The sequence below is a fragment of the Vombatus ursinus genome, unplaced genomic scaffold (assembly GCF_900497805.2).
Source record: "Vombatus ursinus unplaced genomic scaffold, bare-nosed wombat genome assembly UNPS02000577.1, whole genome shotgun sequence".
Lineage (NCBI taxonomy): Eukaryota > Metazoa > Chordata > Mammalia > Diprotodontia > Vombatidae > Vombatus > Vombatus ursinus.
In genome coordinates, this window is record NW_020940355.1 from 19,491,316 (window position 1) to 19,506,493 (window position 15,178).

Consider the following 15,178-nt stretch of genomic DNA (forward strand, 5'->3'; position numbering starts at 1 on the left):
TTGTATGATCTCTTTGGGATACAGACCTAGAAGTGGTCAAAGAGAATGCACAATTGTATAGCCCTTTGGGCACAGTTCCAAATTGCTCTCCAGAATGGTTGGATCAGTTTACAACTCCACCAACAATGCATTAGTACTCCATTTTTCCCACATCTTCTCCAACATTTATCATTTTCCTGTTTTGCCATGTCAGCCAATCTGATAGGAGTGATGTGGTACCTCAGAGTTATTTTAATTTGCATTTCCATAATCAATTGTGATTTAGAACATTTTTTCATATGAGTATAGATGGCTTTAATTTTTTTCATCTGAAAACTACCTGTTCATAACCTTTTCCAACTGGAAAATTACTTGTATTCTTATAAATTTGATTCAGTTCTCTCTATATTTTAGAAATGAGGTTTTTATCAGAGATACTGGCTGTAAAAACTCCTAGCTTTCTGCTTCCCTTCTCATTTTGGTTGCATTGGCTTTGTTCATGCAAAACCTTTTTAATTTAATGTAATCAAAATTACCCATTTTGCATTTCATAATGTTCTCTGTCTCTTGTTTGGTCATAAATTCTTCCATTCTCCATAGCTCTTACAGGTAAACTATTCCTTGCTCTCCTAATTTGCTTATGGTATCACCCTTTATGTCTAAATCATATACCCATTTTGACTTAATTTTGGTATATGGTGTAAGATGTTGATCTATGCCTCGTTTCTGCTGTACTCTTTTCTACTTTCCCAGTTTTTGTCAGACAGTGAGTTCTTATCCTAGAAGCTGGAATCTTTGGGTTTATCAAACAGTTGATTACTGTAGTCATTGACTACTGTGTCTTGTGTACCTAACCTATTCCACTGATCCACCACTCTATTTCTTAGCCAATACCAAGTAGTTTTGATGATTGCTGCTTGATAATAGTTTTAGATATGGTACAGCTAGGCCACCTTCCCTTGCATTTCTTTTCATTAATTTGCTTGATCATGAATACTTTTTTCAAGAGAATTGGAGTACACTGAACATGATAAGCACCAAGTACCATTATTATATTTTATCAGACAGGAAATGACTATTCCTTCTCTGTCTCCTTTCCTGGATCCTCATACAGATCATGCCCTCTATCCATAGGTGTCCCACCGGGCTCTGTTCTGGGCCCTCTTCTCCCTCTATACTACTTCACTTGGTGTTCTCATCAGCTCCCATGGATTGAATTACCATCTCTATGCTGATGATCCTCAAATCTACCTTTCCGGCCCCAATCTTCTGTTGACCTCGAGCCTCCCATTACAAACTGGCTTTCAAATATCTTCAGCTGGATATCCAGTAGACATCTTCAACTCAACATGTCATTATTTTTCCTCCTAAACCCTCCTACCTTCCTTATTATCCTCCCAGTCCTTCAGGCTCATAACCTGGAAGCATCCTGGACTCCTTGTGATGTCTCTCCCTTTATATACAATCTATTTCCAAGGCCTGTTAATTTCACCTTTGCAAGATTTCTCTAATATGCCCCCTTCTCTCTGATGCTGCCACCACCCAAGTGCAGGCCCTCATCACCATGCCTGGATTATTGTAATAGCCTGCTGGTAGGTCGGCCTGCCTCACATGTCTCTCTACTACAGTCCATCCTCCATTCAGTCACTAAAGTGATTTTCTTAATACTCGGGCCCAACAATGTCACCTTGTACTTAATAAACTCTAGTGGCTCTGCATTGCCTCCAGGAGCAAATACAAAATGCTCTGTTTGGTATTCAGAGCCCTTTATAACCTAACCCCAACTACCTTTCTAGTCTTCTTACACCTTACTTCCCAACACGTACTCTTGGATTCACTGACACTGGCCTCCTAGCTGTTTCATGAACGAGACTCATCTCTTCGCTGCAGACATTGTCTCTGACTGTCCCCTGTACCTGGAATGCTCTCCCTCTTGATCTCCACCTGTTGACTTCCTGGCTTCCTTTAAGTCCCAAGTAAAATCTCATGTTTTATTTAAAGTCTTCCCTCTGTTATTCTATATTATTTAATTGTGCTTCCATGCTAACAGTGCCTTGCACACAATAGATGTTTAATAAATATGTTTAAGTAGACCACTCTATATTCTATATTCTAGTGCCTTCCCTCTAACAGAGGGATCATTTCCAATTTATCCTGTATATAGCTTGCTTTGTATACATTTGTTTTCATGTTATCTTCCCCGATTTGGTTGTAAGCTTCTGGGGGGGAGGGTCTGTCTCTTGCCTCTTTTTGTATCCCCACTACTTAGCACAGTACCTGACCCATAGTAGGTGTTATGTTTATTACTGGTCCATACACCTGGACTATATCCTCAAATTTGCTTTTTAAGAGGAAGAAATAGGGAACAACAGATGGTGCCAGAGAGCTGGAGAGGGAGGGAGAAATGAGAAGGATTACTCATAGAGATTAGGACTCAGTTCTATGTTAAAACCAACCAAGAGAATCATGTAACCCAAGAAATGTCAGCAGACAGAAGCAGCAGTAGAATAACATGAACTTTGTGGGCCCCACCAAGAGCTGCAGGTATACCAGCCAACATGAATGGCATAGCAGTAACAAAGAGGGAGGAGGGATCTGTAGCTAAGGAAAAACAAGAAACAGAGTCACAATATAAAGGAGCAATTCAAACTGTGGCAGTGCTTTACCCCAGGGTAGAACTATAATTTAAATGTACTGGTTTTGTCCCTGCAAGAGGTGGAGATCTAGTAGAGAGATTATGGGAATTGCCTTGACTGCTGGGTTCAGGTGTGAGTTTTTGCATTTTTTTGTTGGTTAAATAAAGCCAGTCCTATATTCAGTGATATGTTAGCGTAAATACTTGCATTAGAACTGAGAGGCCTGTTTCCTTTTTCATATAAACCTAGACATGAGCTAGAGTCTTATATCCCCAGGAGCAACTCTGGGTAGGGGCATGAGCAAAATAAAGAGTATGATTTTTGAGAAGTTCCAAGATTGAACCTGGTCTGTATAATCCCTGAACCTCAGGTTCAGAGAATGAGTTACAGATATAAAGCTCACAATTGATTGTGTGAATATAGTTAGAGAAGTTGACTATTAGAATGTTACTGAGTAAGTAGAAAGCACCAGACTTCCATCTACTACCTTCATAATACCATACTACATTTAAAAAAATATACTTCATATTCATCTTTAAAAGAAAAAAAAATACCATGTACCATGAGGCTTCGTTGATCTCTCCTGTTGTAATCAGATCGCTTTGTTTAAATATTGATTGCAATCAAAGTGAATCATAGAATTTTAGTACTGGATTAAACCTGTATCCCAAGACAGGGCTTTAGTTAAAGCCCTCACTAGTTAGTGAGAAGCAATGGGGCTTCCTCAGTACTGCCATGAGGGAGTAAAAGGGGAAGGGGGAGAGGCATGGCTACTCTTCCAGGGAGTGCATTTCATCCCTGAGGCAGCTGTTTCCCCCAAGCCTACCTGGTGGTCTGCAGGCTAAAGGCCACCACGTGGTATAATTCTACTCTGGCTGCCCATTTCCATGGCACCCCCCTCCAGCCCCACCTTCCTCCTTGGCTCCCTGGTGCAAGGACCTGTCTCTGGGGTACAGGCCTCCCCTTCTCCTGCAGCCAAACCTGGACTGGGCTCATCATCATCACCATTCAATTTACAGATTGAAGAAACTAAGCTTGAAGCCAGGAAAACGATTTCTTCAAAATCATTTGAGTAGCTAGTGGCAAAATCAGAAAAAGAGCACAGGTCTCCATTCTCCTGTACCCTTTCAATAGAAAAACAGTTGTGCTTATTAGGTATTTCTATAGTGTGGTTAAAATTGTTCCAGAAGGGTTATACTTCTCCTGACCCAAATTCTAAGGTAAGGATTAAGCCTATGATTCCGGAGTCATAGGGAACCCCGAGGTGAGGAAATTCCGTTTGCAGGGCAGATTAGCATTTCCTCTGCAATTTAGTCTTAGTTGCTGAGAAACCTGCTAAGTTAAGTGACTTGCCCAGGGTCACAGGGCAGTATGTGTCAGAGAGCAGAGTTGAACATAGGTCTTCTTGGTTAGGAGACCAACTCTCTAGCCAGGTCATCCATCTCACCATAATTATAACATATAAAGTAAGAACCAGAAAACTAAGTAGAAATTCTAAAGGTTGGCTCAAGTCATTAAAAAAAGATATTTTTAAATTTACAAAGTTTGTCAGATGTCAAATGTAAAACACTGAGAATTATATTTCAATCAAAGGTGATCTCTAGAAGATTCCACCTAATTTTTTTTTCACAAGAACAAAAGAAGAAACTCCTATATGCACAGCCAATGCAGAGTTGTACAGCTCTGTAGGAAGTCAATGGAAAATAACATTCAAACCATTTTAACTTGAAGAACATTCACTTCTTCAATAACATAGATTATTTTAAGCAAATGGAAAATTGAGTTTTGTGCTTATTTTTTTCCAGTGATATTCATGGTTTTGGCTGCTTTGTTTAATGTCGATACATTTTGCTTTCCCAAGTCACCTGCTTTCCTTTATTTTTTTTCCAGAAAAACTAATTAGTAAAGTAACTTTTTTGTTATTTTTTTTTTGTTTTCAGAAAAACTAATTAGTAAAGTAACTGTGTTCAATTATATGAGATCTAGTAGCAAATCCCCCCAAAAAGCCTCCAAACTCAAGTTTTTTGGAGTTTGGTTGTTTTGTTTTTGTTTTTTGGTTTGCTACCAGATCTCATATAATTGAACATGTTTACCTTACTAATTAGTGAAAGTTATTCTTTCAACTTGGGTTTGTTTTATTTTTACTTTTCACTACTACTGTAAATAGTGTTGTTAGTTTTATGGTGGCAACATACTGGTATATCCCAAATAAATCTGATTTTGTTATTAACCTAGAGGTTACCCTAATTCAAATAAAAGTATGTCTGTTATTATACGTAGGCTTTGCTTCATTATATTTTTATCCAAATATGTATGTGTGTGTTGCTTTCAGTGATTTCATTTTAAAAATTTATTTTTTTTAATATTCTTTTCTTTTTAAATTTTGAGTATTCTCAGCAATATAAAGATTCATGACACTTCCAAAGGACTATGATGAAAAATACTGTCTTCCTCCAGAGAAAGAACTGAATACAGATCAAAGCATATTATTTTTTTATTTTTTTTTTGCTGGGTTTTTTGGTTTATTTTCTTTCATAATGTGACTAATATGGAAATATGTTTTGCATAACTGCACATGTATAACATATCAAACTGCTGTCTAAAAGTGGGAGGGAGAGAGAATTTGGAACTCAAATTTTTAAAAAACGAATGTTAAAAATTGTTTTTATGTGTAATTGGAAAATAAAATATTAAAAATAAGAGATAAAAATTTTTTAACTCACCCACTGAGAAGGCAAACTATACGATAGCAGTTATACATGTGAAATCATGCAAAATATATTTCCATATTGGCCATATTTTTTGAAAAAGTAAGAAAAATAAAATGAGAAAATTATATTTCAATTTGCATTCAGAGTTCATCAGTTCTGTCTCTGGAGGCAGATAGAATTTTTTCCATCGTGAGTCTTTTGAAATTATCTTGGAACATTGTATTGATCAAAGTAGCTGTTTTTCACTGTTGATCCACCATTGCTGTTACTGTGCCCAGTGATCTTTGGTTCTTCTCACTTCCCTTTGTATCAGTTCATATGTGTCTTGCCATGGTTTTTCTGAAACCACCTCTCTCATTTCTTATAGCACAGTAGTACTCTATCACAATCATATGCCATAACTTGTTCAACCATTTTCCAATTGATGAGCATCTCTTCAATTTCTAATTCTTTGTTGCCACAAAAAAAAAGAGCTACTATAAATATTTGTGTACATGCAGGTCCTTTTCCTTTTTCTTTGATCTATGGGATACAGACCTAGTAGTGATATTGCTAGGTCAGAGAGTATGCACAGTTTTATAGCCCTATGGGCATAATTCCAAATTGTTCTCCAGAATGATTGGATTAGTTCAGTGCTCCGGGAGCAGTTCCTTAGTGTACCTATTATTCCCTCATCCTCTCTAGCATTTATTTGTCATTTCTGATACGTGTGAGGTTGTTTTAAATTTGCATTTCTCTAATCAATAGGGATTTATAGCAATTTTTCATGTGACTATAGATGGCTTTGATTTCTTCTGAAAATTGCTTGTTTTGACTACTTTGACCATTTATCAGTTAGAGAATGGCTCTTATTTTTATAAATCTGACTCGGTTCTATACTCAGTATATAGTTGAGAAATGAGGCCTTTATCAAAGTAACTTGCAAAAAGTTTTGACATTACTTCATTATCTATAGTACCTTTTAGCAAAATGTAGTTTCTCTGATTATCTCTTTTAATCAGGTCTGTTTTTGCATTTGTTTTGTCAAAGATCATGATTTTTACCCCCACCTTTTTTACTTCCACTGAAGCATATTAGATTCTCCTTTAGCCCTTTATTTTAACTCTGTGTGCGTCTTCCTGTTTCAAGTGTGTCTCTTGTATACAGTATCTTGGTGGATTCTGGTTTCTAATGCATTCTGCTATCCACTTCCATTTTATGGGTGAGCTTATCCCATTCACATTCACAGTTATGATTACTAATTCTGTATTTCCCTCCATTATTTTCTGTTTCTTCTTCTCTCTCTTTTATTCTGTTTCTCCTTAAAAGTCTATTTTGTTTCTACCATCAGTGATTTAATTTTAATTGGTTCTAATTTTACCACAAAATCATTTCTATTTTGTAGAGTAGAAGATTTCTAAAATTAATTTCTTCAGAGAGATTTGGAATTGTTCTCTTTGTTCTATTACAGGAAACTAACTTTTAAGAGTAGTTCTTAATCTTTGGACTTAAAGGCAATATTTATTTGCTTTGTCCTTAAAATAAATATTACCTTTTATATAAATTATGAAATCTTTTACTATTTGTTTTATTGGAGATTAGCTAACAGAAAAATTCCACTCTGGTGATAGAAAGGAGTTATTATGTTGTCCTTGGAAAGCACAAAGTCATCTAGAAAATGTCAAACAATCTGATATGAGAGATGGAAAATGAGAATTGACCAGATGTTTTTGTTTTTAATCTACCATGTAAGGATAAGATTAGAATTTTAATATGTGTATATTTACATATAGAGAGAATATATATTTGTGTGTATGTACAATATTCAGTCATACCCATTAACAAAATAACATGCTGCTTTGTTAAACAACAGTAGTCAGTCTAGAAATATTTCTTCAGTGCCTGCTATGAGCCCAGCTTTAAGAAATATCAAAGAAATGAAAAGCTATGTTTCTGCTCTCACTCTGATTCTCAGACATTCTGACTTCTTTGGATCACCTTTCCTTCCTAGGAATCTCATGTGGCTCTTTATACCTCTTAAAAGCATTTTTACACTTGTATATGAAATAATATACATGTAATGTGCATGCACATTGTAAATATTTGCACATGAGAATTATCTTCCCTACAAGGCTGTAAGTTCCTTAAGGAAAAAAACTGTATCTTTTTCATTTTTGCATTGTCAACCCTTAGCACAGCGATTTGCTCATAGTTGAATAATGAATGGAATTTTTAGTAATATTTATTAAGCCCTTTTTTGTGTTTCTTGAACCTTTTTAATCATCACAGTGATATAGAATAGAAAAACATGGTTTCACATATGATCCTCCTTTTTAAAAAATTTTTAAAATTTATTTATTTTTAGTTTTCAACATTCACTTCCACAAGATTTTGAGTTCCAAATTTTCTCCCCATCTCATCCCTCCCCCCACCCCAAAATAGCATGCATTCTGAATACCCCTTCCCCTAATCTGCCCTCCCTTCTATCTCTTATCCCCTTCCCCCTCAATTTTCCTATAGAGCAGGATAGATTTCTATACCCCATTGCCTGTATATCTTATTTCCCAGTTGCTTGTGAAAACAATTTTTTTTAACATTTGTTTTTAAAACTTTGGGTTCCTAATTTTCTCCCTTTCTCCCTCTGCACCTTCCCTCATTGAGAAGGCAAGCAATTCAATACAGGTTATACATGTGTAGTCATGCAAAACACTTCCATAGCAGTCATGTTGTGAAAAACTAAGTATATTTCCCTTAATCCTATCCTGCCCCCCCCATTTATTTTATTCTCTTTTGACCCTGTCCCTCCTTAGAAGTGTTTGCTTCTGATTACCCCCTCCCCCAATCTGCCCACCCCTCCATCATCCTCCTGCTCTCCTGTCCCCTTCCCTCCCTTTTTTCCTGTAGGGTAAGATAGATTTCCATACCCAATTGAATGTGTATGTTATTCCTTCCTTAAGCCAAATCCGAGGAGAATAAGATTCACTCATTCCCTCTCACCTTCCCCCGTTTCCCCTCCACTGTAAAAGCCTTTTCTTGTGTGTTTTATGTGAGATAATTTACCCCTTCTACCTCTCCCTTTCTCCTTCTCGCCATATAATCCTTTCTCACCCCTTAATTTTATTCTCCAGATATCACCTCTTCATCTTCAATTTCCCTGTGCCCTATATATATATACACACACATATATACACATATATACATATAATTTTTTTTCCCTCCAACTACTCTAATACTGACAAAGGACTCATGAGTTACAATCATCTTTTCATGCAGAATGTAAACAGTTCAGCCTTAATAAGTCTCTAATGATTTCTCTTTCCTGTTTACCTCTTCATGTTTCACTTGAGTCTTGTATCTGAAAGTCAGATTTTCTATTCAGCTCTGGTCTTTTCATCAAGAATGCTTGAAAGTCCTCTATTTCACTGAATGTTCATTTTTCCCCTGAAGGATTATACTCAGTTTTGCTGGGTGGATGATTCTTGGTTGTAATCCTATCTTCTTTGCCCTCCGGAATATTCTATTCCAAGCCCTCTGGTACCTTAATGTAGAAGCTGCTAAATCTTGTGTTATCCTGATTGTGTTTCCACAATACTTGAATTGTTTCTTTCTGGCTGCTTGCAATATTTCTCCTTGACCTGGAAACTCTGGAATTTGGCTACAATATTCCTAGGAGTTTTCCTTTGGGGATCTCTTTCAGGATATGATCAGTGGATTCTTTCAATTTCTGTTTTGCCCTATGGTTCTAGAATATCAGAGCAGTTTTCCTTGATAATTTCTTAAAAGATGATGTCTAGGCTCTTTTTTTGATCATGGTTTTCAGATAGTCCAATAATTTTTAAATTCTCTCTCCTGGATCTACTTTCCAGGTGAGTTGTTTTTCCAATGAGATATTTCACATTGTTTTCTATTTTTTCATTCTTTTGAATTTGTTTTATAGTGTCTTGATTTCTCATAAAGTCACTTGCTTCCAAATGCTCCATTCTAAAGCCCTTTGTTTTTTAGCTAAATGTTTTATTAAAAACAACATTGAACATCAATACAACCAAGTAAACTCAGTAATTTGGCAGTTATTTTTATCCCAACTAATTTCAACATATAATATATCAGAATAGTTTATCCATCCTTATCAGGAGTTCTTTGTCCATCCATTCTTCTTCCCATTTCCTCTTACATATACAGTGTATACTCAGTTCTTTTTTTCCTTAAGCTTAAAGCCTTCTCTTCTTATTCATCTTTGTTCCTGATTCTTACCTTGCAGGTGGTCAAGTCTCTATTCCATCATTCCAGGGAAATAAAGATTATCAATATTTAATAAAGCTGTATCCCTTTCCCCCACACTGGCTAGGTACTACTGCTTTAGGAAAACCCATCCATCTGGTTATGGGAGCTGTGTTGCTTTTGCTGTCTTGGTTGCATAATTCCTTCAGAGTAGCCCCTATAAATAGGTTCATATGTTAAAAATAGTTATACATAAAGATTTCTTTGGGAAGATAACTAAGTATTAAAAAGGAGTGAGGCTCTAGGACTCTCTTAATATTAGTTTTTCCCCCTCTTTTTGGCAATCTGATTATTATCTAGAAATATCAGCAAAGACAATAAATGAATAAAATGAAGGAAACGGGACTAGACAATCCTTAAGCCCCTTTCAGCTCTATGAAAGAAAAACTGATACTATTTTTTAATGTAGTGTAAGACAACCAAAGGGAGAAATAGCACCAAAACTACCACAAGAATAATGCAAGAAATCCCAAAAAAGTCAGTATATTCTTTTTCCTGATTCCTGATTCTACCCACGGGTGGGTCCAGGGATGGACTGTCTATGGGATAAGACTAACATCACTTTATGAAGTCTCCAGGCCTGAGGTGGGAGAAAAAGCTGCAAGCAAAGTACCTCCAGGATCTACTGAGAGGCCGAGGCTGAATATGGGGACTTTATTAGAAGCAAACATGGAAGGATCAAATGGAGTCTGAAGAGAAGAGGATTGTGGTTTGGGTAGGAGACTGACGTGTTTCACTTTAAGGCTGCCAAGTTGCCATAATCTGTCAAACTCGGTTTCTTTGCAAAGATGAGCATGATTTTTATAAAAGCCTGGCAGTGTCATGCCTGCATAGTCTTCCAGCTGGTTCTCACTGGACTGGCACCTGAATGGCTCCCTGACACCAGCCATAGCATCCTCTCCAGGCCAGTGGTCTCCACACACCCCCATCCCCCATGCATATCTTTACTTATTCATAAATTACATACATGTACTAATACTTAAATACATTGCAAAACAAAAATGGAAAGAATGAGATAAAGATTAAGTATTTAATCCTAGAGTAATATGAGTTGATTTTATCCCCACTAAAGGTCAGGTCTGCTACATTCCCTTCCCCCACCTCCAGAGTTCTTTAGTACCTTTAAGGAGTTGGGAAGATTTCTTAACTATTGGTTTGAGCCCACATCAATTATATCACTACCCTATTTTTAGAGACCCAATGATTAGTATTTCAGTTCCATTTAGCCACCTAAAATCATATCAGATTTTATAAAGGAATATTTACTTAAAAGATATAGCAGGAACAAACATATAAAAGTTTCTTTCTGTACCTCAAGGGCAAATACTCCCCTCCATACACAACAATTGCACCTCAGTCTCTGAGAGGGGAAGAAAACTAGGCTTACAGTTTAGTTCAGTTCCTATATAGCATTAATCCCACAAAGTTCACATCCAAAGTCAGTACTACAGGGCAGCTAGGTGGCACAATGGATAGAACACGAGCCCTGAAGTCAGGAGGACCTGAATTCAAATCCGGCCTCAGACGCTTGACACTGGCAGTGTGACCCCGAGGAAGTCACTTAACCCCAGTGCCTAGACAAAACAAAAACAAAGTCAGTACTACCTATGGAGTCATGACCTGTGCTCCATAGGATATTGCTGTTGGGTTGACTGCCACATCTAGCCTGAATTTCTTTACTTGTAGATCCGCATGCCCCTTGCTCCCTGACCAGATTGGAGACTACACACTCCCTGCATCTAGAAAGGAAAAGCATAAACTAAAAGGCCAAAACCCCAGACCCATTTCTCAGGCCACAAGGCCCAAGGGAGGGTGGGGGAAGGAGAAAACAGGTGGCCCTCAGGCCTTCAGCTCTTACTACATTGTATGAGTTAAGAAGACCTTCACCATCAGAAATATAGCAAAAAGCCCCAAGAGTGCTCATGCAGCTCTAAGGATGCCAAAGCCCGCTGAAATCAAACCCTCTTCATTTGTGAAGATCAGTGCCTTGTGCTTGCATGATGGGTGGGACAGAATTGGTGAGAAGGGACATCCAGTCTCCTGCATCTCTTTGGGCTCCTCTGGCTTCCAGCTTTGAGAGAAATGTGCAATTGCTACCCTTCTTCAGGTCACTGAAGGAAGAAAAAGACTAGAAAGAAGCCAACAATCTCCATCAGGCCTCTAGCCTTAGCTTATCACGCTAGAGACTAAGGGGAATTTCTCTTTGGGTGAGATCTAGGACTCCCTCTTTTGGTTAAGCTGAGATATCTCCTGATGGAGGGGCTCCTCCAATCCCTATTGTCTGGTATATATGCTAATATGTAAACTTTATCTGATGTCTGTTTTGTTATCTATCAACTTGGATAAATGGGTTTCTTTGCTCTTTGTGTGTGTGTTCAACTGATATGTGGCGAGAAGGAAGTCAAGCCTTCAATATAAAGCTTGGGGCCCTCTTTTCTGTTAAGGAATAGTAATCAGACATTTAGCTTGAACCTAAAAACTATATCCCCTCAACTAGCAATCTATAAGGGAGCTGACAGATAAAATTCTAGCCTGGTATCCCCTCTCTCAGAAGAGAGCAGAGGGCATCCTCTGGTGTCCTCAACCTCCTCCTCCTCTTCTTAACATGAATCTAAGTCTCTCTTAGAGAAGGGTGAGGGGAGGAGATGCTGCAGATATCTGTTTTTGCCCCTCTGCAAGCCACATCTAGATAGCTGTATTTCATAAGAATCATCTCAGCCTCTCCCCTCTCCAGTCAACACTTAACAGAACAAGAGAGTTTAAAGATCTTAATGTCAAGGATACAAGCTTCATCCCAACGTATTAAAAACAGACTACTATATTGATTAAAATGCTGGGCTGGTAAGGGGGGAAAAGGAACAGAAGATCCAATCCAATTCAGTTCAATAGATTTTTATTAGACATCTGTTGTGTACAAGGCACTGTTCCAGATGTTGAGATACAAAGAAAAAAATTAAATAGTTCTTGCTTTTAAGGAAATGACATGGGTTTGGGGTGGGTCTGTAGAGAAGGTGAAGAGAATATGTATATAAATAAATACAAAAAAATTTGAAGAGGGAGAAAAAGAACACTAACAAGTGAAATCAGGAGGATGGAGTATGAGTTGAACCTTGAAAAAATAAAAAGAATTCTAAACGGTAGTGATGAGGAGGGAGTGAATTCCAGGCACGGAGAAGAGATGAAGGGAATGAATAGAGGAGGGAGATGGAAGGAATGCTAAGCAAAGGAAAGAAGCCATAGTCCAGTTTGGCTAGAATGTAGAGTATGTGAAGGGAAATAATATAAAATAAGACTTGAAAGGTAGGTCATATACAGAGGTCATGAAGGGCAGGTGAGGCATTTGTATTTTATTTTAGAATCTCAAATCTTTAAAAGTTCTAAACTTAAGGTCCTCAGGATTGTGGCTATAGTCCAGGGAGTCTACAAATTTGGATGGGGGAAAATACATTTTAATTTTCCCTAACCTCTAACTGAAATTTAGAATTTCCTTCAGTTATGAATTTTTTAAAAAAACATTTTGGGGAGTCTGTGGACTCCACCACACTCCCAAAAGGGTCCATGACACAAAAATTAAGAACCTCTGATCTAGAAGTAGAGTGCTCTGAGCAACTCTCTATAACCAAATTGAAGAGAAGATGTTGATCTGTATTGGTATAAGGGGTTTCCTCATTTGAGAAGTCCTATTCCAATGAAATCATGATCTCATCCTGGAGGAGATGGAGTCACTGAAAATTTTTGAGCATTGGAACAGGCTAGACCTGTGTCTTAGGAAGAATGTTTTGGCAGCTGTGTAGAGAATGGATTAGAGTGAGGAGGGAATTGGCACACAGGCTTGAACTAGCATTGTGAATTTGTGAGTGGAGAAAAGACAGATGTAAGAAATGTATGAATCCATAATTAAGGTGGATAAATGATTACGGGGGAGAGTAAGGATTTGAATGAAAGGGACGAGTCAAAGATGACTCCCAAGGTTAATGAACCTGGGTGACTTGGAAGGTAAAGATGCCCTTAATAAAAATAGAGAAGTTTAACAAAGGGACAGGGTTAGGGGAAGAGGGTGAGTTCTGTTTTAGACATTTTGAGTTTGAGCCGTTGATGGGACACAGAGGTGGAGATATACAAGAGGCAGTTGGTGATTTCGGAGAAAAACTGTTCTGAATACATAGATGTGAATTATCTATATAAAGATAATTGAAATCATGGCAGCTGATAAGGTCACACCAGGAGAAAGTGTAGGGAGAGATGAGTGCCCAGAACAAAACCTTAGGGGACTCCCACTAATGCTTAGGGGCCTGGAGATGGATGATGGTCAGAGTAAGGCATTAAATGAAGGGTGCATCTAACAAATGGAAGTTCCTTGTGAAGGGGAGGGCATCCAGATAGGTAAGTGATCTATTTGATACAAACACTTAACCACATTCCTCAGCCACAAAACCAAGAACTGCCTACTGCAGAAAGCTAAGGGAGAAATGGCTCCAACTGCCTGAGGTCTTGAAAGGGGGGAACACACAGGTTGGCTGATATCACCAACAGCAACCCCCGTTGGTTATTTGGGCCACATTATACAAAACCTAATTTATCATCTTTCCCCCAAAACCTCCACTCCCCCTTTATGTCTGTCCTGATGATGGTATCACAATCTTCCCTGTGACCCAACCTCTTTTACTCATTCTTTTTCATTACCCACTATATCAAATCATTTCCTAAATTCCAGTGATTCTGGCTTCTCAACAGCTCTCAAATCCCCTCTTCCACCATTACCAACCTTGTCCAGGTTGGTCTGATTTTTTTTTTCATGTTTATGGAATATTTTTTGATTTTGAACCTCAACTCCTAAACTCTTGGTGTTTAGAAATTCCATCCACCATTGCGTATCATCAGTAATTTAAAGTCTTGGAAGAGTTGCTTAGAGGCACTGAGAGGCTAAGGGATTTGTTCATGTTCAAGCTGATAAATTCATTTAAGGAGCAGGGGTAGAAACCAGGGCTTCTTGGACACCCCTCTGTCTGCTACCTGATGGTTCCTCTGTTATAGAATAATCGACTTAAAAAAAAATCTATCTGCAAAGTGATTTCATGGTACGAACAGAAGAGTTTCTGTTTATTTATACCTTAGTACTAATAGTTATTAGTTATATTATAATATAATATAGTGTATTTATAGTATATAGTATAATATAATAGTTATATTATATCAATTACTCTCATCCAGGACAGCGTTGCCTATCACAGAATTTCCAAGAAAGAGGATCCCTTGTAGAAAAGGGATTTTTGCACATGAGGATTTTTACTTAGTAGGTGCTTCAAAACTATGTTAAGTTGAATTGTTGGCTCCAGTGAGAACTTATTCACTAAATGATTCCACACACATTTTAGAGAAGTTTTTTTTTCCCAGATGTTCTCCACATTGTCATCATATTTCAATGCTAAGTCAGTGAATTTGTTTTAGCCTCATTCTGAACCATAAAAAGGGGGTAAATAAGACCACACTCCATTAGTTTATTCAGCCAATTTCTTTATCTCCTATTTGAAGATAAAAGCATCTTTATCTTTTATTCCTGCTTTTTTTTAAAAGCCTCTACTCTTTCAATAACTG

General features: G+C 37.6%; 1 protein-coding gene across 7 annotated transcripts in view; it reads left to right on the top strand.

Annotated features, from left to right (window-relative positions):
- CAGE1 (cancer antigen 1) overlaps positions 1-15,178 on the top strand; it is an 84,588-nt gene that overhangs the window by 43,263 nt on the left and 26,147 nt on the right. Inside the window, exon 11 of one of the 7 annotated variants that reach the window (XM_027844530.1) lies at positions 10,155-11,074. The exons of the other annotated variants lie outside the window; for them this stretch is intronic. Within the exon in view, the coding sequence (XP_027700331.1) occupies positions 10,155-10,226 (72 nt within the window). The 3' untranslated portion in view covers positions 10,227-11,074. Of the gene's footprint in view, positions 1-10,154; positions 11,075-15,178 lie in introns of those variants that run through there. 7 annotated transcript variants of the gene reach the window in all.